At 50.3% G+C, this 24,924-nt stretch overlaps 1 protein-coding gene across 11 annotated transcripts in view; it reads left to right on the plus strand.

Annotated features, from left to right (window-relative positions):
- Nucleotides 1-24,924, plus strand: part of LOC121494790 (zinc finger protein 555-like) — a 45,476-nt gene that overhangs the window by 6,145 nt on the left and 14,407 nt on the right. For 2 of the 11 annotated variants that reach the window (XM_041761712.1, XM_041761715.1), the window contains exons 2-5: nucleotides 13,250-13,321; nucleotides 16,911-17,037; nucleotides 17,688-17,879; nucleotides 18,417-21,832. In XM_041761712.1, coding sequence (XP_041617646.1) covers nucleotides 13,250-13,321; nucleotides 16,911-17,037; nucleotides 17,688-17,879; nucleotides 18,417-19,591 — 1,566 coding nt within the window. In that variant the 3' untranslated portion in view covers nucleotides 19,592-21,832. Of the gene's footprint in view, nucleotides 1-6,447; nucleotides 6,497-8,949; nucleotides 8,961-13,249; nucleotides 13,322-16,910; nucleotides 17,038-17,687; nucleotides 17,880-18,416; nucleotides 21,833-21,967; nucleotides 23,710-24,924 lie in introns of those variants that run through there. The other 9 variants (XM_041761714.1, XM_041761713.1, XM_041761716.1 and 6 more) reach the window with 9 other exon arrangements.

Here is a 24,924-nt window from a genome sequence, read left to right on the forward strand (position 1 = left end):
AATAAATAAAACCTTTATTTTTTTTTAAATTTTTTTTTATTTATTTATGATAGCCACAGAGAGAGGGAGAGAGAGAGAGGCAGAGACACAGGCAGAGGGAGAAGCAGGCTTCATGCACCGGGAGCCCGACGTGGGATTCGATCCCGGGTCTCCAGGATTGCACCCTGGGCCAAAGGCAGGCGCTAAACCACTGCGCCACCCAGGGATTCCCTAAATAAAACCTTAAAAAAAAAAAAGAAATTATGATACACTCTAAGGCCTTAGATATTACTTCTCTAGGTCACATACCATATATACAACCTTACCTGACTAGGATTATTTTTTTTTTCCATAAGAACACACCCTAAAGAAACAAACAAAAAAAACCCCAAAAAGCCCCCAAGAAACTAAACTCAGAAAAAGAGAGCACATTTGTGGTTACTATGGGCTGGAGTGGGGGTGGAGGCAGGGGGTGAAGGTGGTCAAGGTGGGGCAGGGATGAGATAAGTATGCCCTGGGGGCCTAATTACTACAGGACTGAGGTTAATGCCCCTGTGTGGTCTCCAGGAATGTTGCTGAGAGCGTGGATCACGCGGCATGATGGATGGTAAAGGTCATCACTGCACAATACATGTGGGTCAAGTCGTGCTGTACACCGTAAACTTAGGCACTGCTGTATGTCAGTTATAGCTCGATAAAACCGGGAAAAGGGGGGCGCCTGGGCGGCTCAGTCCGTGAAGCCTCTGCCTTCGGCTCAGGTCATGATCCTGGGGTCCTGGGATCGAGCCCCACATCAGGCTCCCCGCCCAGCAGAGAGTCTGCTTCTCCCTCTGCTTGTGCTCGCTCTCTCTCTCTCTCTCTCTCTCAAATCTTTAAAACAAAATTTTTTTTTAAACTGGAAAAAGATGGGACACCTGGATGGCTCAGCAGTTGGGCGTCTGCCTTCGGCTCAGGGCATGACCCCGGGGTCCCGGGATGGAGTCTTGTATCGGGCTCCCCGCTTGGAGCCTGCTTCTCCCTCTGCCTGTGTCTCTGCCTCTCTCTCTCTCTCTCTCTGTGTCTCTCATGAATAAATGAATAAAATCTTAAAAAAAAAAAACTGGATAAAGAAAGTTCTCATAACCAGAAAAAAATTGTAACTGTGGAGTGGTGAATGTGTTAACTAGTATTATCGTGGCAATCATTTGTGTATCTATAAACATGCACGTATATATTTACGTATACATCACTGTGCTTGTACATGTGTGTGTGCTTGCATCACTGTGTGTGTATATAGCCCTACACATATATATATATATACTTAGTGATTATGTGTATAATTCATGTACAGTGATATATGTGAGATATATATATATACATGTCACTATGCATAAAATTACTACATTGTACACATTAAGGTTTTTATTTATTTTTAGAGATTTTACATCGGATTTTACATCAGGCGGGGAGCCTGATGTGGGACTCCATCCCAGGACGCAAGGATCACGCCCTGAGCTGAAGGCAGACGCTCAACCACTGAGCTACCCAGGCGTCCTGACCTTAAGGTTTTTAAAAAGATTTTATTTCTTAGAGAAAGAGCATGAGCGGGGGACGGGGAGGGTAGGGACAGAGGGAGAAGCAGGCTCCCCACTGAGCAGGAAGCCTGATGTGGGGCCGATACCAGGACCCTGGGATCATGACCTGAGCCTAAGAGAGATGCTTAACTGAGCCACCCAAGTGTCCCTGTTGTACACCTTAAACTTACACAATGTTATATGTCAATTATATATTGGCTGGGGAAAAAGAACACATTAATAATTTATTAGATATTAGGGAATTATTCGTTTTTAAAGGTGATCAAGATATTAATTTTTTTAAGACTTCATTTATTCATGAGAGTCACAGAGAGGCAGAGACATAAGCAGAGAGAGAAGCATGTCCCTGCAGGGAGCCCGATGGGGGACTCGATCCCAGGACCCTGGGATCACTCCCTGAGCTGAAGGCAGACGCTCAACCACTGAACCACCCAGGTGTCCCTATTTTTTTTTTAAAGGATCATGATATTAATACTAAAATGTTATTGCTATTTAATGATGACAATATAATTAAGACCTCTTTTGAGAGTTACATTCTCAAGAATTAAAGAGTGAGATAATAAAAAAAGTGAGATAATAGGTGTATATATATATATATATATATTTTTTTTTTTTTTTAAAGAGATGGCAAGTGTGCAGTGGCCAGGGGCGGGGGCAGAGGGAGAGGAAGAGAGAATCTTGAGCAAGCTGTACACCCAGCACAGAGCCCAACGTGGGATTCGATCTCATGACCCTGAGATCATGACCTGAGCCAAAATCAAGAGTCAGACGCTTAACCGACTGAGCCACCCAGTTGCCCCTGCTCTATAATCTACTTTATTTTTTTTTAATATTTTTATTTATTTATTCATAGAGGCACAGAGAGAGAGAGAAAGAGGCAGAGACACAGGCAGAGGGAGAAGCAGGCTCCATACAGGGAACCCGATGTGGGACTCGATCCCAGGTCTCTGGGATCACACCCCGGGCTGCAGGCGGCGCTAAACCGCTGCGCCACGGGGGCTGCCCTATAATCTACTTTAAAACACATCGGAAATACAAAAATAAACTATGTGTGGAAAAGTGTTGAGAGTTACTAACCTGGTTAGAGCAGTAATATTTATCAAGAGTTAAGTAAGATCAATAAGAATGTGACAGTGCTCTAATAAAAACAGGCTATGAAGAGGCAGTTTGGAAAGCTACCACCCAACCTTAAGAAAAATCTAGGGATGTGCAGTAAAATGATGGCCTGCAATTTTTCACCAATCAGATTAGCAAGAATTGTTCAAATTATAAAATCCGGTTTTAAAGGGATAGGGTTTTTGGTAAATAGGTACAAGAATCTGAAAGAGCAATTTGGTAAGATGTGTCAAAGGTCCTCAAGATGACGAGTATATATCGTCACCAGCATGCAGGTGGATCAATATCACATTTCCAGGCCTCTGTCCTACAGAAATACTAGCCCAAGTGTGTGCACACACACACGGAAATTCAGTGTCCCTCCCCTTTGCTTGTCATGGAATTCCGGGTGGTTTCTATCGTGCCTTCAGTTCCAGTCCTCTCCTACAAGAGCACCGCTGATGAAGTGCCTGCTTCAGCATGCAAATCTGATCACCAGACTATTTAAAATTGATCACATGTGCTGCGGATCAAGGCCAAACTCTAGCCTAGCAGGAAATGCACTTTTATCTGGTTGAAATTCCACAAACGCTCCAAACCCTCACTTTGCTGTGCACTTGCACGTATTCTCTGACCTGAATATCCCTCCTTGTTGGTAAGGGTGTTGCAGAAAGTGGGTGGCACCCCCAGGAGTGATGGCAGAAAGATCAAGGAGAGGACTGTCTCCAAACGTGTGGGTGTGTTTAAAGAGCCAGCGAAGATCCCGCAGCGTTCTGCAGGACTGGGCTTGGGGGATGGGGCATGTGTGGGGTGTGGGGTGTTACCACCTTTGACCTGAAGGGAAAAGAGGAAGAACCAGTCCCTGAAGCCAGCAAGAGCATGAGGGCAGCATGAAAGGAGCTGTAGCTTTCACTAGGCCATTGGCTACAGACAAACCATGACCAGGAGGAGCCCGGGAAACCAGCGTCCTAATCACCTCCCCCTACCTGCTGATCTTGATCTTGTGCGACTACTCCAAGTTGGTCAAACCCAAGTGGAAGGCAGAAGGTAGAGGTCAGTTGATATAACCCATAGAAGTCAGCTTCCTAGTGCAGAAGGTGGGGTAGAAACAGGTGTATGGGGAGGGGGGTCTGGAGGGACAAAAACAGCTCAAGCATCCTCTCCTTTGGGAATCATTCCCAGATCTTTCAAGACTGTCCTGTTCCTTTCCTGTGTCCTTGTCCAGCTTCTCCTACAGCCTTTCCCGACGAACCGGAGGACTCGGATGATTCATTCATTGGCCTAGGAAACCCCAGCGGGGTACCGTTGAAGCAGAAGGCAGGTCTGAATTCATAGGCTCAGAATGACTTCTTGGCTCCACGGCTTACGAAGGCTTTACTCTTCGGCACGTCCTTAATTCTGTTAGTAAAATCGTGGTCACGGTCATACTCCACGGAGCTGTCGTGGGGTTGAAAGCAAGCTTCCTCACAGTAGCTGACACCATAGAAGGGGCTCAGGGTGCGACCGTGTATGGGATCTGTTCTGCTGGTGGCTGGGCCTGCCTCTGGGACTAGCCCAACTATGTGTGGAGAAAGTTACACCTCAGGGATCCTCTATTTTGAAGTAGGGCTCGGGAGTCCCATTAGGACGCTTCTCTGCAGCAGGCGTGCAGGCATGTGACGTGGGTCCCCCGACCTGCAAGCTTCTCCTCGAACCGAGTAGTTGGAAGAGTCAGGCATCACGTGACTCATTTCCTGGCGCAGGTGGTGACAACAGCGATTTCCTTTAGAATTTTGTCGAAGGAGCGATGATGGTATTTTTCTTTTCACGTCTGCCCTGCAGTGTGTCTGACTTTGATCTGCTGACGGTTTTTCTGGTCTGTATTGTGTCCACTTCGAGCGCAGATAGAGTTTATTGCAGCGTAAAACGATTCTTAAACTGGTGCCAGTCTCCCGCGGTATCTGGTCTCAGCCCCTGGAGAGCTCTTCTCCATCCGCCTGTCCTACTGCTCCTTTCTCTGAAACTTGAGAGGGTTTTTTGCTTCTTAAGCTGCTGAATTGCATTCATGTTCCGTGACGTTTCAAGAGTTGGGAGTTCCTGATGAGGCGTTAGGTAGGATTAGCTGGGCAGGGGTAGGGTGTTCCAAACAGGTGGAAGGTCCTAACAGCTATTATGATGGTTGAAGAATGCATTTCCCACGTGGATGAAGGAACTAATGGTATAAGAATAAAGGCACACGGCACTGCAGCAACCTGGACAGAGAAGGGAAGGGCTGGGGTGTTCCGGGAAACGTCTCTGCCGGTGCCTACCTGTGTGGTATAAGTCTCCCCACGTGGACAAGGGGTGCCATCACAGCAGTAGGCAGGCATCCCCTCCTGAGGGTTTTTTGTAAACCCAGGACCACAGCTCTGGCTGCGCACAGAGTGGGGAGTCTGAAGATAAGTTATTTTTTTTTCTTAGATTTTATTTATTTATCCATGAGAGACACACAGAGAGAGAGAGGCAGAGACACAGGCAGAGGGAGAAGTGGGCTCCCTGCGGGGAGCCCAATGTGGGACTCGATCCTGGGACTCTGGGGTCACGCCCTGGGCCGAAGGCAGACGCTCAACCACTGAGCCACCCAGGCGTCCCTGGAGATGAGAAGTTCTGCCAATAAACGTGTCTTATTAGCCGCAGGTGATGTACCAATGGCTCATAACAATGTTTTCATATGGACAAAAATCATTGTGTTGCAGACCCGGCAGTCACAGTACACACGACCAGGGTAATAACAGGTAAGTGAAAATAGGTCCATCCTATGAACGATAACGTCTACCAAGCCATATCCCACAGCTGAGCGGAAGCCATATGGGCCAAATGACAATTAGGTTCGCACTTCAAAAACACAGGAGATGCGGGTAGCATTAAAATATGTAATTAGTTCGCACAATAAGACACATGGGGGGATCCCTGGGTGGCTCAGCGGTTTAGTGCCTGCCTTTGGCCCAGGGCACGATCCTGGAGACCCGGGATCGAATCCCACGTCGGGGTCCCGGTGCATGGAGCCTGCTTCTCCCTCTGCCTGTGTCTCTGCCTCTCTCTCTCTCTCTCTGTATGACTATCATAAAAAAAAAAAAATTAAAAAAAAAAGAATATAACATTAAAAAAAATAAAATAAAAACATATGACTTATCACATATTGATATGATTTATGAATATCACTTTATCATCAGATGGTTGCACTGTACTGCATTGTACACAATTATATCATCATATATTATGACTCTATAATACGTTAATATATTAATTATGGTAGTTTTATTATTTCTTTTTTTTCTAATTTTTATTTATTTACCCATGACAGACACAGAGAGAAAGGGGCAGAGACACAGGCAGAAGGAGAAGATGCTCCTTATTAGGAGCCCAATGTGGGACTTGATCCCAGGACCTGGGATCAGGACCCGAGCCAAAGGCAGATGCTCAACCTCTGACCCACCCGGGCGCCCCTAGTTTTATTATTTCAACGTATTAACACAAATCGACCTATCGGGATGACTAATACGTATCGTCATTTAGAACACTTTTACCAAGAAACGGATTACAGATTTGCATAACTTGTTAATAAACAGGCAAGTCCTTCTGTCTCAGGCATCGCGCCCCGCACGTCACCGGCACTTCCTCCGGGAGCTCCCCGGTCCTGCGGAGACACCGCCCGCCGCTAGAGGGCGATGGGACTCGACTCGTTGGCCCCAGAGGGACGCCCCCCGCGCCACGCGCGCGCCTTCTGGGACTTGTAGTTCGCGGCCGCGTGGTGCGCAGGCGCACTGCGGAGTTGGTCCCGGGCGCGCGTGCGGGGGGGCGGTGGCGGCGGCTGCGGCGGCGGCGGCGGCGTGAGTTAACCGGGCGGGGGCGGGAGGCGGGAGCCGGAGGGAGGAGGAAGGAGGGAGGGGGGAAGGGGGAGGGGGGTGGGGGCCGGAGGGGCGGCGTCCGCGCGGCGCGCCCGGGCAGGAGCTGGTGGCACCTGCGCGCCCCGGGGTCGTGCAGCTGCAGGCGGTGCCGCGCCCGGCGCCAGGTGTGCAGGGTCCTCGCGGGAAGGGAAACGCCCCGCACCTGTTTGCTCGACGGCGGAGAGCGGTGGGCACCCCGGGCTTCCCTGGGCTAGCCGGGGGCTCCCCGGGGCCGTTGTGCCTGCCCCCCGCGCCCCCCGGGCAGAGTCTGGGGACCTGCTGGCGGTCGTGCAGGCGGAGGGGGAGGGGCGCCCGGAACAGCCCCCCGGAGCCGAGGGCGGGCCCCGAGTGACACCGTGGCGTTGGGATTCCGGTGGCACCAGGGTCCGCTCCGCTTATGCGCGGACCGCCCGGCAGGGGGTGAGGAAGCCGCAGTGCCCGGGCCCAGCCCCAAGCGCTCCGGTCTCGCCCCTCCTCGGTGCATTTCGGGGTCTCTGCGAGGAAGCCCTCCTGGGCCTCATCGGCCCTCCCCCTCCCCCGGGGAGGAAGGACGAGTTTCTGTGGTTGGAACGTTGGGACGGAAAATCCTGAGCCTCCTGCCCCGGGCCTGGGTGAAGGAGGGGGCGGAAGGGGAGCGACAGGCACCCTCGTGGGCAGGAGGGCGGGAGGGACTTGGGTGGGGGCCCGGGCCTGCACCTGCACCCATTGCCGTGAGCCACGGGGGAAAGTCCCAAGGGCACAGACGGGATGTGGGGCGGTGTGGGGCACAGGGTGGCAGATGCGGCCCGGCCCGGGGAGCTCCCAGGAGCCCTGCCTCGGTGGGGCTCTGGTGTTGGTGAGCGTCCAGGGGCGGCCTGACTTCCTCTCTCAGGTTCTGGAGGCCCCGAGTGTGACACCAGGGGTCAGCAGGGCCCTGCTCCCTCCGGAGTCTCCAGGGGAGGGATGCTCCTGACCCTTCCAGCTTCTGAGGGTCCCCCTCAACCCTCTGTGTCCCTTGGCTTGCCGCTGTGTTACTCGTGTCTCGTCCACCGTCACGTGGCCTTCTCCCTGTGTCCGCATCTCTTTCGAGGACACCACCGTAGCGCGTCAGGGCCCACCCTCCTCCAGTGCGACTTGGTCACATCTGCAGATTTCCTGTTTGCAAAGAAGGTCACCTTTACTGGTACCGGAGGGGCAGGACTTGAACATGCCATTTAGAGGACCTGATTGAGCGCAGGGCAGTCCTCAGCAGCAGGTGTTTGCCGGGTGCAGCTCGGGTGTCCTTCCAGAGACACATCTGATGCCCTGGGGGGTGGCCCAGCTCAGCCCTCGGCCCCGCATAGCTCGGACCACGCACACCCCGTGAGTCAGAGCCAGCTCTCGGGTGAATTCGGCTGCATATACTCTCCGGCTCCCCTCCTAGATTTTCAAGCTTTTTTTCCTATTTTATCTCAGTTTTGTTTCATGAATGGTTTGTAAAAGAAGTTGGTGTTACAGATCATGTCTTCCTTGATAATTTAAACAGTTACAGGCCCTTCCTGGAGTTAGCCATGCTCCTGTTCGGTGTGTATCCTTGCCAGCTTTCTGCCATGTCGCCATATGTTACATGTATGGGTTAGAACTGTAGACAGCTTTTTTTCCAGGTTTGTTTAATTGTTATTTTTTTTAAGATTTTACTTATTTATTCATGAGAGACACACAGAGAGGCAGAGACACAGGCAGAGGGAGAAGCAGGCTCCCTGATTGATCCCAGGACCCCAGGGTCACACCCTAAGCCCAAGGCAGACGCTCAACCATGAGCCACCCAGGCGTCCCTATTATTATTTTTTGTAATAGCTTCGTTTAGATAGAAGCCACATACCATACAGTTCATTCATTTTGAGTAACAGTTCAGCGATTTACAGGATGTGCACAGAGTTGTACGATCACCGTGTCTGTCTAAGTCTGTTATCATCCCCAAAGAAACCCTGTCCCCGTGAGCAGTTACCTCCCATCCCCATTCTCCAGCCCCTGCCAAAAATGAACCTGCCTCCTGCCTGTAGGTATGCCTGCCTGTTCTGGACGTCACACACGTGGACTCACACCGTGCGGCCTCCTGTGTCAGGTTCTCACCGCGTGCTGTGTTTCCAAGGTCCGTCCATGTGTGTGTGTCAGAGCTTCACTTCTTTTTAAGGCTGAATGACAACCCACTGTGGGCAGAGCAGCCGCTCATCCGTTGACGGACATGTGGGTTGCTTCCACCCTTTGGCAAGTCTGAGTCTTGCTGCCATGAGCATTTGTGAACAAGTTTGTGTGGACATACGTTTTCGTTTCTCTTGGGCAGGTAGCAGGAGTGGAATCTCCGGGTCACGTGTTAACTCTACGACCATGGGAAGAACCGCCAGGCTGTCTTCCCCGGTGCGGGCCCCGTTGTCTGCTCCCGCCCGTGGTGTGCAAGGGGTTCCGTCTCTCCGTCTCTCCCCGTCCTCACCAACCCCTGTTCCTGCCTTTCTGACTCTAGTCATCCTGCCGGGGTTGAGGCGCCGCCTCACTGTGCGTTTGATTTGTATTTGCCCAGTGACTCGTGACGTTGAGCATCTTTTCCGTGTGCTGCTTGGTCATCTGAGTATTGCCTTTGCAGAGGTGTCTATTCTTTTTTTTTCTTTTCTTTTTGAGGTGTCTATTCTTGAGCGAGCTCTTTATTTGAAAGTGATTTGGAAAAAAAAAAAAAAAGAAAGTGATTTGGAGGGAACGGAAGAGGCGCACGGATGGTGCGCAGAGCCCCTGTGTGCCTTCCCACAGCTCCCCACAACCTGTGCGTGTGCTCAGGGGGCTTCCCGTTCACCCTCACCCCAAGGCACCTTGTGAGGATTCTTGTGTCCTAATCGCCCTTCCCTAGGAAATTCCTTCTGTGGGGGAGGCTACTATTTTTTTAGGCATTTATTTGTGAATGAATTATAGCCTCCTAAGATGTTCTAGAAACGGGGCAGGCTCCCCAGTACCCATGACCCAGCTTCCCCCATTGGCAGCTCTCACAACAGTGATCAAAGCCAGCACATTAACACTGACCAGAACCCCCATGAAAATATAATACCACAGGTGCCTTAGTGTGCGGGGTCCGCTGTAATGAAGCCCCGCACGCTGGGCCGCTCACACCACAGGCCTCTGTTCTGTCCCAGTACCGGGAGGCCTGGGATCGAGGTGTTGGCAGGGCTGACATTGCAGAGCCTCCGTCCTTGGTGTTAGACGGCCGTCTTCTCCCCGTGCCCTCACATGGTATGGTCTTCCTGTGCTCCAGTCCTCTTCTGGCTTTTTATTTTTATTTTTATTTTTATTTTTTAAAGATTTATTTATTTATTTATTTATGATACACGTAGAGAGAAAGAGAGAGAGAGGCAGAGACACAGGAGGAGGGAGAAGCAGGCTCCATGCCGGAAGCCCGACGCAGGACTCGATCCTGGGACTGCAGGATTGCGCCCTGGGCCAAAGGCAGGTGCCAAACCACTGAGCCACCCAGGGATTCCCCCCCCCCGTTTCCCCCCCCCTTTTTTTTAAAAGCAAGAGTAGTAGAGAGAGGGAGAAGCAGACTCCCCGCTGAGCCAGAAGCCTGAGTGGGGCTGCATCGCAGGACCCCAGGATCGTGATCTGAGCTAAAGGCAGATGCTCAACCATCTGAGCCAACCAGGCACCCCCAATCCTCTCTTATAAAGACACTGGTTTTTTGGGATCAGGATCCTTTCCTAATGACCTCATTTCGACTTAATTACCTCTTTAAAGATCCTGTCTTGAAATACAGTCACCTTCTGAGGTGAGGGTTGGGACGTGAAGGTCAGAGGGGACCAGTGTAGCCGGTCCAGATACTTGCCTGTAGACTTATGTTGGAAATGTTGCAGGTTCGGTTCCGGACCACCCACAATAGCAAGGATCACTTGAATTGTTTGGTTTCCCAGGGCGGATACAAGTTATGTTTACGCTGTACCGGAGTCCAGTGGGTGTGCAATAGCGTGATGTCTAAGAAAACAATGTACATACCTTAATGGAAGAATACGTCATTGCTAGTAAATGCTAACCATCATCTGAGCCATCACCGGTCAGAATCACTGATCACAGATCTTGGGAACAACTACAGTGATGAGTTCGTGAGATTCACCACCATGTGACACAGAGACACGGAGTGAGCAAAGGCCAAGGGAAAAGTGGCCCCTTCAGGGTCAGCGCATTGTGTGTGAAGCGCAGTAACACGAGGCTGCGCGTGTCCTCTCCGTGCCGGATATGCGTCTGTGCTTCATGCATTAAAAGGATATTTTTTCGGACCTCCCCGGCCTGCGGTACCTCGGGGTTAACACCGCCTTACCCCTTACCAGGAACGCTTCCCCTAGGGTCGTCCACACCTCCTTGTGGAGCATAGATCACGGTCAAGATGCGACCGGAGTGGCGGCCCCGGGGTGGAGGTGGGGGTGCGGGGGCAGCATCAGGGCCTGGTTCAGCAAGATGAGCCAGTAATAGTGTGTTGTACCCATAAAACATGTTACGATGAATCTCATGTGAAGGGTCCCTGCCACACGCAATTAAAAACAAAAGCCAACCCAGCAAGACATTTTTTTTTTAAATTTTTATTTATTTATGATAGGCACACAGTGAGAGAGAGAGAGAGAGAGGCAGAGACACTGGAGCCCGACGTGGGACTCGATCCCAGGTCTCCAGGATCGCGCCCTGGGCCAAAGGCAGGCGCCAAACCGCTGCGCCACCCAGGGATCCCCCCAGCAAGATATTAACGCTGGTTCTGTTCTATTAACTAGACCGCAGACTTTTTTTCAGATTTCACCAGATTTCCCACCAACATCTTCCTTCTGGCCGGGGAACCCCATCCAGGTCCCACACGACGTCTTTTCACCTCGCCTTGTCTTCTTGGGCTCCTCCAGCCTGTGATCCTTTCTCACTCTTTCCTCATCTTTTCTGACCTGGACACTTCTGGGGAGCCCTGGCCAGGCGTTTGTAGAAGAAGGTCCCCTGGGTTGATGTTTTCTCACAATTGCACCGGAGTTATGGTTTTGGGGGAAGGCACCCTAGAGGGGTCGTGTCCCATCAGGGGATATCTGATGTCCACTCCACGTCACCGGTGACCCTGACCTTGATCACGTGGCCCGCTGGGGCCTCCCAGGCTTCTCCAGCAGTGAAGTTAACCCCTCTTCCTTTATCTGCCCTGTTTGCTGGAAGCAGGTCACTAAGTCGGTCCGCGTGGAAAGCAGGGTTGGGGGAGGGAAGCACCACCTCCTGGAGGAGGAGCCTGGAAGGACCCACGGATGCCTTAAGGCGCGATGGTAATTAAGGAATATTTTGGAAGCAAGGCTTTGAGGCTTCGCCAGTGTCCCGCCTCCCCTCGGGGTCTCCCCAGTAGCGGGGTGCGCATCGGCGGGTCTCGGCTGGGCTGTCCCTGTGGTGGTTTCCTGTTGATGGGGGTGGTGGCAATAATTTGACATTTTCATCCAGGAATCCCCGTCAAGCCCATCACGAGTGTCCCGTGAACGGCCCCCACTCATTCCTCAGGATTGTGCGTGAGAGTCTGCTGCTTGCAAGGGGCTTCACGTGCGTGCCACGGTGGCTCATGTGTGGTGGGGACGGGGCAGGACCGCCTCAGGACGTCCCTAGACGGTCATTAGGGCGCTCCCAGCAGAGTCTGTCCGGGGCGTGTGGCGGGAGGGGTCTGGGGGGGAGCTGGGCCCCATCCCTGATGCAGCCTGGACTAGGGGGCTGTAGCCAGCGAGCAGGAGGGGGTCAGCGGGTGGCACTTGCCGAGGGGACATGGTGGAGGGGACTCCGGCTAACCGGACCCGGTGGGATGGCAGCAGCAGGCAGGCCGCCCGGCCGGCGGATGGGGAAACCAGCCGGGTATCGGGGCCATCAGACACCGGGCAGGGGCTCTTGCTAAAACTGGGGGACGCGGAACTGAACTCAGAACCCCGAGGTCACGGCCCAGTGGCCTAGCTAACTAGTTTGTCGGGGAGCGGGTCCTGCGGGCCCCGGGGAAGGGCCAGAATCAGCTCTTTCCCTGGAGGGCGGGAGCCCCGCGGCCGCGTGCAGAGCACACAGGGCCCCTGGCTCCTTCCTGCCGCACAGCGGGGGCATCTGCTGGAAGCTTCCAGGGGGAGCGAGGGGGCCACCAGGGAGCCGGCCAGGCTGTGGCAAAGCAGACGTGAATCTGAGACGCGCCAGGGCTGGGGGCGCCTGGGGGCGTCTGAACTGAGCCCTCCAGAGTTCGAGTCCGGGTGGTTCTACTGGGCTGAATGGGGCCCCCGCAAAATTCATGTCCACCCGGAACCTTAGGATGTCAGCTTCCTGGGCCGCCTGGGGCCTCCTTCGGCTCAGGTCCTGTCCTGGGGTCCTGGGGTCGAGCCCCGGTTGGGTTCCCTGCTCAGTGGGGAGAGTCTGCTTCCCCCTCCACCCTTCACCCCACTCATGCTGCGCCCTCGCTCTCTTTCTCTGAAAGAGAAATACATAGAATAGAATAAAATAAAAGAAATTTAGAATGTGAGCTGGTGCCCCCCTTACCTTCCCGGACCTTCGGTCTCTGTCCCTGTGTGCGTTAAGGAGCCATTAAGGCCCGTGGCCTCTGTCCTGGCTCCTGCTGACCTCACTCCGTGTTGGGGACCCCTGGATGGTTGCAGAGGTTTCTGGGTCAGGATTTGGGGACTGGGGACAGCCTGGGCCTGGGCCTCACGGCCCCTTCTCTTCCCACAGCCCTGCCTGCCCTGGAACGTGCTTTCCCAAGAGAAGAGGATGGCTGCTGGGTACCTGCCCCCCTGGCCCCAGGTGAGTGGGGACCTCCTCTCTCCCTGAAGATGCCCGGTGTGTCCAGAGGAAACACTCCTGCCACAACTGCGTTCCTTGGCTCTGTGGGAAACGAGGGAGCGTTGCCCGTGAGCATCAGGGTCTAAGCACCCCTGCTTCTTGCAAGTGTGAGGAGAGGCGTGCGCTGTGTTCAGCACACCTTCCCTGCCAGAGAGCTGTGCTTCCTTCCTGGGCTGGGAGCCCTGCTGTGTGGCCTGAACACCCCGCGTCCCCTATGGCGGGAGGAGCTGCACAGGAAAGCACCATCCTTGTGACCTGGAAATGATCCTTTAAATTGTGGTAAACTACACACAACCTAAAATTCACCACCTTAACCCTCTCTAAGTGCACAGCTCAGGGCATGGAGCACACTTACCCCGACATGCATCCCCCCCCCACCGTCTCCAGATCCTTCCACCTCCCCACACGGAGAGGCTATCCCTAGGAAGCACTGACCCCTGCCCCCGCCCCACCCCCAGCTCCCACCACCTCCTCTCTGTCTCTGTGGACGGGCCTCCTCTGGGGACCTCCTGGGAGGGGGGTCCTGAGGGAGGCATCCTTCTGGGTCTGGGTCCCCTCCCTGAGCCCGGTGTCCTTGGGGTCTGTCTGCGTGGGGGCAGGTGTCGGGGTCCCTTCCTTCCTGGGGCTGGGTCAGCCTTTTCAAGCCTGGGGACAGCCGCATTTGATGTGAAGCTGCCTTATGGGGCACGAGCATCAGGAGACAGGTGGGGAGGACAGGCCAGTATCGGTTGGGACAGCAGATATCTGTGAGGAGCAGTGGCCAGGGGCCTGGTCCCCTCACTCACGGCTTGGGCCGCAGCCACAGGTTTGGGAATGTGGTTAGTGTCTGCATCACAAATCCGGAGCTGACAACAGCTCGGGTTCAGGTGGTCCCTGGGAGAACAAGCCCTATCCTGTGGACATTTGTGAGTGACCCAGATGGTCCTGGTCGGGGCCCCATGGCGGGGTCCTCGATCTGCTCTGGCCCCCGCAGAGAAGTCCTGGTCATTGCAGGCACATGTGCTTTCAGGCCAGCAGGGTGCATCCTGGGGCTGACACAGCCAGGGACCACTGTCAGGGGCCACTGGGAGGTCCGGCCCCAAAGGAGCCAGCGGCTTGTCCCTCGGCAGCAGCAAAGGTGAGGTGCCACAGGGCCCAGCAGTGGCCCTGCCTGTCTGGTGCACCCTGGCAGGCCCGTAAGTGGAGCCGCTCAGACCTAGGCGGTCGATGGGGGGGGGTCATCGTCTCTCCAGGCCACACAGGATCACCCCACCCCACCCCCCACTCCCAGCAGCTCAGGCCCACATTTTTAAATCCCAACAGCATTTCTCCATGTGGGGACTACCTGTCTCCACACTGGTCTCCAAAATGTGGAAGTCACAAAAATCACGAGTCATGGAGACTTGTTCTGTTTTTAGTGTTTAGGGAATTTACGTTTTAACCTGCCCACCAGGCAGCAAAAAGCAAAGAACGTGTGTCCCACTGAGACTTCTTCCCAGCCTTCCCCGACTGAGATGATCCCTTATGGAGTGCCAGTAATCGATTTATATATTATAATCGATAAATATATTATTATATTTCACAGGAAGTGATATTTCACGCCAATTTTTAATTGTGCTTCTAAAGGTAATAGCCACGAAGTTCAAAGCCATTACAGTTGTTTTCCTTTTTACTTAATTGCAGATCTGCCCAGAGCTTTGCAGTGAGTCTGGCAGTTGCAGGGTTACCCTAGGGCCGCCTGAGAGGAGGGCAGCGGGAATGGGTGTGTGCAGGGGGTGTTGCAGCAGCTGCTGCTAGCCTGGAAAAAAGCCTGTTTTTTTTTTCCCCACTTTATCTACAAATTTAAAAAAAATTTTATTTATGTATTTTAAGGAGAGAGAGAGAGGGTGTGTGAGCAGGGGAGGAAGAGAGGGAGAGGGAGACGGTCTCCGGCAGACGTCACGCTGCATGCAGAGCCCACCGTGGGGCCTGATCCCACAACCCTGAGATCCTCGGGCTGAGCCCAGATCTGGAGCTGGACACTTGACCGACTGAGCCACCTAGGTGCCCCCACTTTATCTAAAATTTTGTGACCTCCCTGGGTACTAACTTTCTTCTTCCGGGTGGGAGAAACACAAAGGTTTAATACTGAAGCACCTGCCTTTAGCTCAGGTCATGATCTCGGGGTCCTAGGATTGATCCCACATCATCGGGCCCCCTGCTCAGCGGGGAGCCTGCTTCTCCCTCTCCCTCTGCTCCTCCCCAATGCTTGTGCTTGTTTATATTAAATAAATAATGAAAACAAAATCTTAAAAAAAAGAGAGAAACATTTAATATTTCTGTCCTGCCCCAAAGCTTCCCTTTGGGAATGTTTGAGCCCTTTCTTCTCCCACCTGGAGGAGACAAGACACCAAAGCATCACCAGGACTGTGGGGTTTTGTTGTTGTTGTTGTTTGTTTCTTGGTTTTTTTGTTTTTGTTTTTTGTTTTTGTTTTTTTTTTGTTGTTGTTGTTGTTTTTGTTTTTAATAAACCAAACCAAAAACCTCAACTTCATCCAGAATGGCCCAAACCACCCAGCGGGTTGGGCAGGCCGCTTGCCTGGGGCCCGAGCCATCATTCACAGTCCACAGGTAACTTCGAGCTCTTAGGACTGACCGCGGCCTCGCTGCTGGTGCCAACCAGGGGTGCTGCTCTGGCCCGCCAGGCGCTGCCCAGTCGCCATCCTCCACCCCATGCCCTTCCCCTCCGGGAACCGTCTGGGCTTTTGCCACGTTTCAGCGAGTCAGGTGCGAGTCAGGTGCGAGTCAGGTGCGGGGCGGCACATCCCGCTTCTCACTCCGTCTGCGCCGTGCAGCGTGCAGCCCCAACTCGTGGCCGCAAAGACAACCCGCGTCTGCCAACCTCGGGTTTGGGGTGCGGGTCTCCTTGGTCCTACAGATGACAGGGATGGCTTCTGGGCTCTCTGACCGTGTGAAGAGCAGATGCCGTGATGTAGGGAAGCCACGCAGCCTTCACTCAGTCCCATGAGGTTGAACTTGTTCTTTCCATCGAGAAGACGGGGAGGCTGCATCCTGGGAAGTCGGTAGTAGACACACGGTCCCGTGACCGTGGACTTGCATGGCTGCAAGCGACCTCTTTGTGGAATAAGCAGGGGGAGAGTCTCGAGTGGGAATGTAGTGGTCCTAGATCCAAAAGATAGACTTACCAGTTCAGTAAGAAATGGGCCACGTGGGGGCACCTGGGTGGCTCAGTGGTTGAGCATCTGCCTTTGGCTCAGGTTGTGACCCCGGGGTCCCGGGATTGAGTCCCGCATCGGGCCCCTTGCAGGGAGCCTGCTCCTTTCTCTGCCTGTGTCTCTGCCTTTCTCTCTGTGTGGCTCATGAATAAATAAATAAAATCTTTAAAAAAAAAAAAGAAGAAGAAATGGGCCACATGTTCCCTTCGGACCTGGTGCTGGCGGGATCGAACCTCTGGGCTGTGCCCCCCCACCCCGTTCTGTGTGGACGTCCTGTTCCCTCCACCCCCAGCCCTCCTCCTGTAGATGTGCATGGAGGTGGGCCTTTCCTGAGCAGAGCCCATGTGATATTTTAGGAGTTTGTAACCTTTGAGGATGTGGCTGTGGACTTCTCCCAGGAGGAGTGGGAGATGCTGGACCCTGCTCAGAGGAGGCTCTACAGAGAGGTGATGCTGGAGACCTGCCGGAACCTGGCCGCACTGGGTAAGACCCGCACCACACCTTCACCTGCGTGTCAGTTCACACTCACTGTGCATCCACATCATTTCGAGAGCCAGGGTAGGAAGTGGGGGTTTGTGGGTGAATACAGCGGCCGTGGCTCCTGCCCTTGTGGGGCTCGTGGTCCACTGGCTTCTTCAGTGGACGGAAATATTTATCTGCTTATCTGTAGATGGACACTGGGTTGTTTTGATTTTTTGGCTGCTGTGAACTAGGGTGTGCGAACAGCACTTTGGGTCTCTGCTTTCAGACCTCTTGGGTCCATACCCGGGAGTGGAATTGTGAGGTCACACAGTGCTTCTTTGTTTACCTTTTTGAGGAGCAACCAAACTGCACAGCACCATTTTGCCAGCTGTGTGCACAGATTCTGATTTCTCCATATCCTAATATCTATCTTCTATTTTTGCTTTTTAAAAAAATTACAGCCATCCTAATGGGTATGAAGTGGTGTCTCACTGTGGTTTTGATTTGCATTTTCCTGGTGGCTAATGATGTTGAGCATGTTTTCACGTGTCTGCTGGCCATTTGTAGATCTTTCTGGGAGAAATGTAAGATCCACAAGGTTTTAATTAGGAGCATAAAATCTCCAGCATGGTCATCAGGCCACCTCCCTAGTGTACTCTTGTCCCCTTCAGATGCCTTGAAGAATCAACGTGCCAGTATGGGCATTGAGGATGGTACACTCTCCCCAACCCCAGCCTCTCAGGCCACCGGTCCTTCTTCATGGGCAGGGTGTTCGCTTTTGCTGCCAGGGGCGGCTTTCCACTTGGAGCAAGGAGAAGCCATGTGGACGGGGGGAGAAGGAGCTCCCCAAACCTCCTGCTCAGGTGAGAGCCAGGCAGATAGATACGAGCCATTGAGTGGGGGGGGGCATATTGGGGACTGCAGGTCAGAGATCTCTCCACAGAGGCCAGAACTCTGTAAGGGGAAGGTCGAGATGTTTGGTTGCACTTTCTCAGGCACCTTTGGTTCATTATCCAGCAACCTTGCCCTATGCACTAGCTTGTACCACTTTGGGTGCAGAGAAAAGATATACCATTTTTTTCTTGAAGCTGTTATGCCTGTTTCTTGTTCTGTCTCTTCCCTCTCTGCTTCCTTGATGATTCTTTCTCTCTGCCATTCCCATTCTTCCTCCTTTGTGCAGCCATTCCTTCTACATTTCCATTGCCCCCCATTTTTCATCACTGTCCAACTTCTTACACTGCTTCTTGTCCTTGGGATCTTTCCCTGTTTCCCCCCGTGTGGAGTGCTGATATTTGAACATGAGTCCACACGTACCTTGTGTATGTTGGAAGTACTTTTGTCCCACTATTATTAAGTTAGAAGTTTCTTCTTTCCGCACCCCCCCCCCTCATTTATTTCAGATTTGGAGACGAGTCTGAAAAGCCAAGAGTCAATTTATAGGAAGGTGGTTTTGGAGGAAGAACCACCCAGTGGTATGAATATCATAAAGCTCCCCAAAGAAGACTGGGGATGTGGTCAACTTGAGGAGAGCCATGAAGACCCGCACAGGCTTTTGAGGCAAATGGCATTCACTCAAGTAGAGACATTGGCTCAAAAGGAGGCCACTGCCTGGCATGAGTTTGGGGACCCCTGTAGTATGAACTCAGACCTTGCTTTATCACAAGGGGATTCTCTAGAAAAGCATTTCCTTGACTGTGATCTTAACATGGAGAGTTTGGTAGCTAATCCATTCTTAAAACATCATCAGATGGGATATACAGACCAGAGGCCCTGTAAAGGGAATGAATACGCAAAAGACGTCAGCCAATATAGGCCTCTTACTCAGCACAAAAGAACCGGAACTTGTACATATGCAGAAGGCGGGGAGTCATTTAATCATGGCATGGCTCTTACGGCACACAACACAATTAATACAGTGGGGAAATCCTATGAATGTTACCAGTGCGGGAAAGTGTTTAATCGGAGGCATTCCCTGAGTGAGCATCAGAGAATACATACAGGAGAGAGACCATATGAATGTCAGGAATGTGGGAGAGCCTTCACGCACAGCTCAACCCTCACACGGCACTTGAGAACTCATACTGGAGAGAAGCCCTATGCGTGCAGTGATTGTGGGAAGGCCTTCAATAGGATATCATCTCTTACCCAACACCAGAGGATTCACACAGGTGAAAAGCCCTATAAATGCAAAGACTGTGGAAAATCCTTCTGCCAGAGTTCTTACCTGATCTTGCACAAGAGAACGCATACTGGCGAGAAGCCTTATGAATGTAACGAATGTGGAAAGGCCTTCAGTGATCGCTCCTCACTTAACCAACACGAGCGAACTCACACTGGCGAGAACCCCTATGAATGTAATCAATGCGGAAGAGCCTTCAGCCAGAGGTCTTCCCTCGTTCGGCACGAGAGAACTCACACTGGAGAGAAACCGTATAGCTGTAATGAATGTGGGAAAGCATTCAGCCAGAGCTCATCCCTTATTACCCATCAGAAAACTCACACTAGTCAAAAAACCTATAAAATAATTGATTGTGGGAAAGCTTTCTATCAGAGCAGCCACCTTATTGGATTTTAGATATTGCTTGCTGCTCTGAAGTATATAAGTATGGCTAGAGTTTGCCCTTTGGATGTACTATCTATTTTTAAAGATTTTATTTATTTATTCATGAGCGACACAGAGAGAGGCAGAGACACAGGCAGACGGAGAAGCAGGCTCTACGCAGGGAGCCCGATGTGGGACTCGATCCCGGGACTCCAGGATCACACCCTGGGCTGAAGGCAGGCGCTAAACCGCTGAGCCGCCCAGGGATCCCCCATACTATTTGAAAAGAAGTAGGTGTATGTTATATTCTTGAGGTCCAGATCTGAGAAGGGACCTTTTAATGGAGGAAATTGCCCTTGAGCTCTGTCCAAGGCCTGCCCTTTTGGAAAAGATTAATAAATGTGAACACTAACATGGAATGGGATATTGCTAAGAATTGTCACATTAATTTAGTTGTTGAAACAAAAGGTGTTCTTTTTCAACCTTTTGTTTAAAAATTCAGTATTTTTGTTTCAGTCATCTGTTTCAGTATTTTACTTAGTCATACTGCCCCTATTGGCGACTTAGCTAGGTCCTAACCTGTGTTGTGCCCTGCTGTGGCAATGCAGAATGTATGCTAACACAGAAAGAGCTTTGGGTGCAAAGTGGAAAATAAAGAGTGCAAAATAGTATATGTGATTCTATCCAGTGGAGTCCAAATATGTACATAAGTGGACAAAGGCCGGACAGAGATGTGGAGGGATGAAGAGAGTTTGTCAGTTATCTGATTATGTGTGATTTTCTGCCTTTTGCCATTTTGTTTGGTATTGCTGTAATCATTTTGGCAATCAGTAGAAATCAGACAACCCCAAAGTCTACCAAATTCCTTTGAGCGGTCGGGGAGGATTGTGGACGCCAAGATGGGAAGGCTATAGTGCAGTAGGTGTTGGGACAGGGAGAAGTGGAGCAGCCTTTGGTGGCCTGGGAAAAGTCCGAACACTGAGGTGGACTTGCCAGAGTGGACACCAAGAACTCTGATGCGCGTCATCACCATCAACATCAACAGATTTTATTGGTTGCTTGCTCTATTTCCAGCATCACTCTAGCACTTATATGTGGTTTCTCATTTAATCTGAACAACCCCATGAGTAGTAGCTCTTCACATCCCTGTATCACTGAAGGGGAAACAGAAATAAAGTAATTTGTCCAAAGTCAGACAACTAGAAAGTGGCAGAGCCAAGATTTGAACTTGAACAACCTGTGCAAGGCACATGCCACCATTTGGGTGCAGGGGAGCTGTGTTTTCTAAATTCTCCCTTGGAACTCATCTGACTTTCCTCTAAATCCATCTCTCTGGAGCTGATGAGGATGGTTGCCTGTCAGATTGCCTTTCACCTAAGTGGTACCTGGGCACATCGGTGTTGTTGCCTTTCTCTTAAAGTAGAGATCCCTTGGGACACCTGGGTGGCTTAATATTTGAGCATCTGCCTTTGGTCCAGGGCATGATCCCAAGGTCTGGGGATCGAGTCCCACATTGGGCTCCCTCCAAGGAGCCTGCTTCTCCCTCTATGTCTCTGCCCATCTCTGTGTGTCTCTCATGAATAAATAAATAAATAAATACATAAATAAATAAATCTTAAAAAAATGTAGAGATACTTCATCTGGGGTCCATGTAGACCCTACAGGGCTGATGGATGTTTCTTTAAGGGCTCTGTGAAGAGTCTTGAGTTGGAAGCAGAATGTGTTGGGGGAATAGTGTGTTATCTGGGGAAGCGTCCATAGCTTTTGTCATATTCTGAGAACTAGCTGACATAGGGGTGTTGTGAGTGCACTGGTCTTCAGTCTTGATCCTTTGCTTCCTCCAACAATTATTTCTTGTGCCAGGTGGCTATGCATAAGGCAGATGAGGTGGCTACTCTCCCTGAACCTCTCTCCCAGTAGTGTGGAAGCAGGATGCCGTCGTGGGTTGAGTCATATGCAGTCACCCGAGTGTGTTTCTCAGAGAGGTTCTGCAATTGGTTGAACGCTCCACTATATGGATATCTTGATATTCTTAATAATTTTGAACAAAGGATCCCCCCAACTACATTTTCATTTTGCAGTGAGCCCTGCTCGTTGTGTAGCCAGACCCATGATGGAGCGAGGGGCAGGGATAGACATTAAACACCTAACCAGGGCAGCCCTGGTGGTGCAGCGGTTTAGCGCTGCCTGCAGCCCAGGGCGTGATCCTGGAGACCCTGGATCGAGTCCCACATCAGGCTCCCTGCATGGAGCCTGCTTCTCCCTCTGCCTGTGTTTCTGCCTCTCTCTCTGTGTCTCTATGAATAAATAAATAAAATCTTAAAAAAAGAAAAAAAAACACCTAACCAAATGCTTTAATAAAAAAAAAAATGCTTTAATTAAGTAATTACAGATTTTTCTCTGTGGTAGGTAACATAAGAGGGACCAACCTCAGAGGCTTTCCGAGAACCTGATATTTGAGATGTGAGCCATTGGAGCATCCGAGGTGAGGATTTAACCAGAGGAGAGCTTCAGTTTAGCTTTGTTTTCACATATTTAAAAAACTGTTGGGGCACCTGGTGGCTCAGTCAGTTAAGCATCTGCCTTTAGCTCAGGTCACGATCATGATCACGGGGTCCTGGGATTGAGCCCTGTGTCAGCCTCCCTGCTCAGTGAGGAGTCTGCTTCTCCCTCTTCCCCCCTCTCTCTCAAATGAATAAATAAAATATTAAAAAATATTTACAAGAGTGTCTGGCTGGCCCATGGGCAGAGTGTGCGACTCCTGATTGCAGCCCCATGTTGGGTGTGGAGCCTACTTAAAAAAATATATTTACAACTCTCTTACAAAATATATTTACATCTCTCTTTAAAAACAAATTCATTTTCTTGTCTGATGGCAGTGGCTCAGTCCTTCAGTACAAGCGTTGACAGAACTGTTGAGAACAGACCTCATTGTTTTGCTCCAGATCATAGGGAAAAGCATTCAGTCTTTCACCACAGAGTATGATGTTTTCTGTGGGCTTTCTGTAGATTTCCGTCATCTTTATTAAATTTCTGCCTTTTTTATGCTGTGGTCCGAGGGTGCGTCTACTGTCTTGAATCTTTGAGCCGTGTTGAGTTTCACTGTGTGGTGTACAACATGATGGAGTTTTAGAGGTGTTCTCTAGCTATTGAGGAGAAGCTGTATTCTCTGTTTTTATGCTTTGGGATCTGGCTTGTCTGTTATATCAATCTTATTAATCATTGGCTCTCGAATTTCATGTCAGGAGGTTCAGATTTAACAAGTGAGAGTTGGTGCTCGGTAACATGCATTTTTAATAAGCACACCACGTGATTTCACAGATGTTCCTTCTCTTTCGGTTGTACTTTGAGAAACTTAACTGTACTGAGATTGTTGATTCAAAGATAATCAGCTCAAAAAGATTAAGTTACAGTTTCCTACTGCTATCCTTCTTACTTCCTCTCTGTATTTTCTATTGTTTTCATTTTCTATTTTCTTTTATTTGTTGTAAATAATTCATGACAGGTCTTCATTGTGAATTAAACTCTTTATCATTCTGAAGTGACTCTCTGTCTGCTTTGAATAATAGCACCCCTTCTGCTTTTTCAACACAACTAATCTGTTTGATTTTGGTATAATTTTTCACCTCCTTTGAATTTCAACTTTTTAGATTCCTCCTGTATCTTATTTTTAATACATACATAGTTGGATTTTGTCTTAGGATTCAAAGCGGAAAATCTGTTTTTAAAAGACACATTTATGCCAGTTATTGCTGTGGTAAGTGTTGTTGGCTTTAATTCTAATGTACTTCATGTCACTTTTCTCATTTTGGAAGCTTCTTTTATTTTCTGTCTTCTACTCTATTGGCTGTATTGGTGGAGTGTATTTCTTTTCTGGTAATTTGGAAGGTGTATTTCCTGCTTCAGTTTCTTGTAGCCTTTCATTTTATTACATTAAACATTATAATGAAACACACTATAACTTATCAGTATGAAGCAGCTTTTAGAATAAAGAGGTCAAGTTGCAGAGTGTGCATAGTGTATAATGCACTCTAAAAAATTAGAAAGTATGGGCAACCCTGGTGGCCCAGTGGTTTAGCGCCGCCTTCGGCCCAGGGTGTGATCCTGGAGTCCTGGGATCAATTCCCACTTTGGGCTCCCTGCTTGGAGCCTGCTTCTCCCTCTGCCTGTGTCTCTGCCTCTCTCTCTCTCTCTCTCTCTCTCTCTCTCTGTGTGTGTGTGTGTGTCTCTCATGAATAAATAAACTCTTTCTAAAAAATAAAAAATTAGAAAGTGGGGAAAATAATGTTACATATAGTTTATGGATTCAAATGTATGCGTGGGAATAATAAACAGCAAATTTGTGATTATGGTTTCCTCTGGGAAGTGGTGGAAGGGATCTTGGATTTTGGAGGCGATACATAGGGCATTTCAACTCTATCTGTAATGTTTTCTTTATTTCAAGAAATCTTAAAAAGTATGGTAAATGGATAGGATTTAATATAGCTTAGCAGTAGATTCAGGAGTGCTCAGAATGTTACTCACTGCATGTTCTGTAGGGTTGAAATGTTGGGTAACAGTTTTATTTTTAAATTTTTTTTAATTTTTTTTATGTTTTTATTTTTTTTTTTATGATAGTCATACAGAGAGAGAGAGAGGCAGAGACACAGGCAGAGGGAGAAGCAGGCTCCATGCACCGGGAGCCTGATGTGGGATTCGATCCCGGGTCTCCAGGATCGCGCCCTGGGCCAAAGGCAGGCGCCAAACCGCTGCGCCACCCAGGGATCCCGGGTAACAGTTTTAAAGAGCTCTTCTTCTCCCTGTGTTGTGGTTATTATTAATACATGCTCTTATGAGGAATGCAAAAACCAGGCCTTCCTAACGTTTTACAAATGGATGCTTACGGTGTGGGTAAAATTTCTCACCAGAATATCATCTAAGATGTGCTACATTTCAAACACGAAGACGTTCTCTGTTGGATCACTCCAAGATGTCCAGTTGCAGGAGCAGAGTGATGTGGGAGGAGCACATGGAAAGTTCAGAATTGTCTCATGAAAAATGAAATTGGGAAGAGGCATTCTTTGTGCTGTGACCTGAGGAAAATACTATTTTCCTCTGCTTCAGACTCACTATGTGAGCTTCCTGTTACTGTTCTAACAAGTTACCACACATTTAGTGACTTAAAACAACCAATTTTTATTTATTTATTTATTTATTTATTTATTTATTTATTTATTTATTTCAAAGATTCTATTTATTTATTCATGAGAGACAGAGACACAGAGAGAGAGGCAGAGAGACACAGGCAGAGGGAGAAGCAGGCCCCATGCAGGGAGCCCGATGTGGGACTTGATCCTGGGACTCCAGGATCACACCCTGGGCTGAAG

This window comes from Vulpes lagopus, chromosome 7 (assembly GCF_018345385.1).
Source record: "Vulpes lagopus strain Blue_001 chromosome 7, ASM1834538v1, whole genome shotgun sequence".
In the NCBI taxonomy this organism is placed as follows: Eukaryota; Metazoa; Chordata; class Mammalia; order Carnivora; family Canidae; genus Vulpes; species Vulpes lagopus.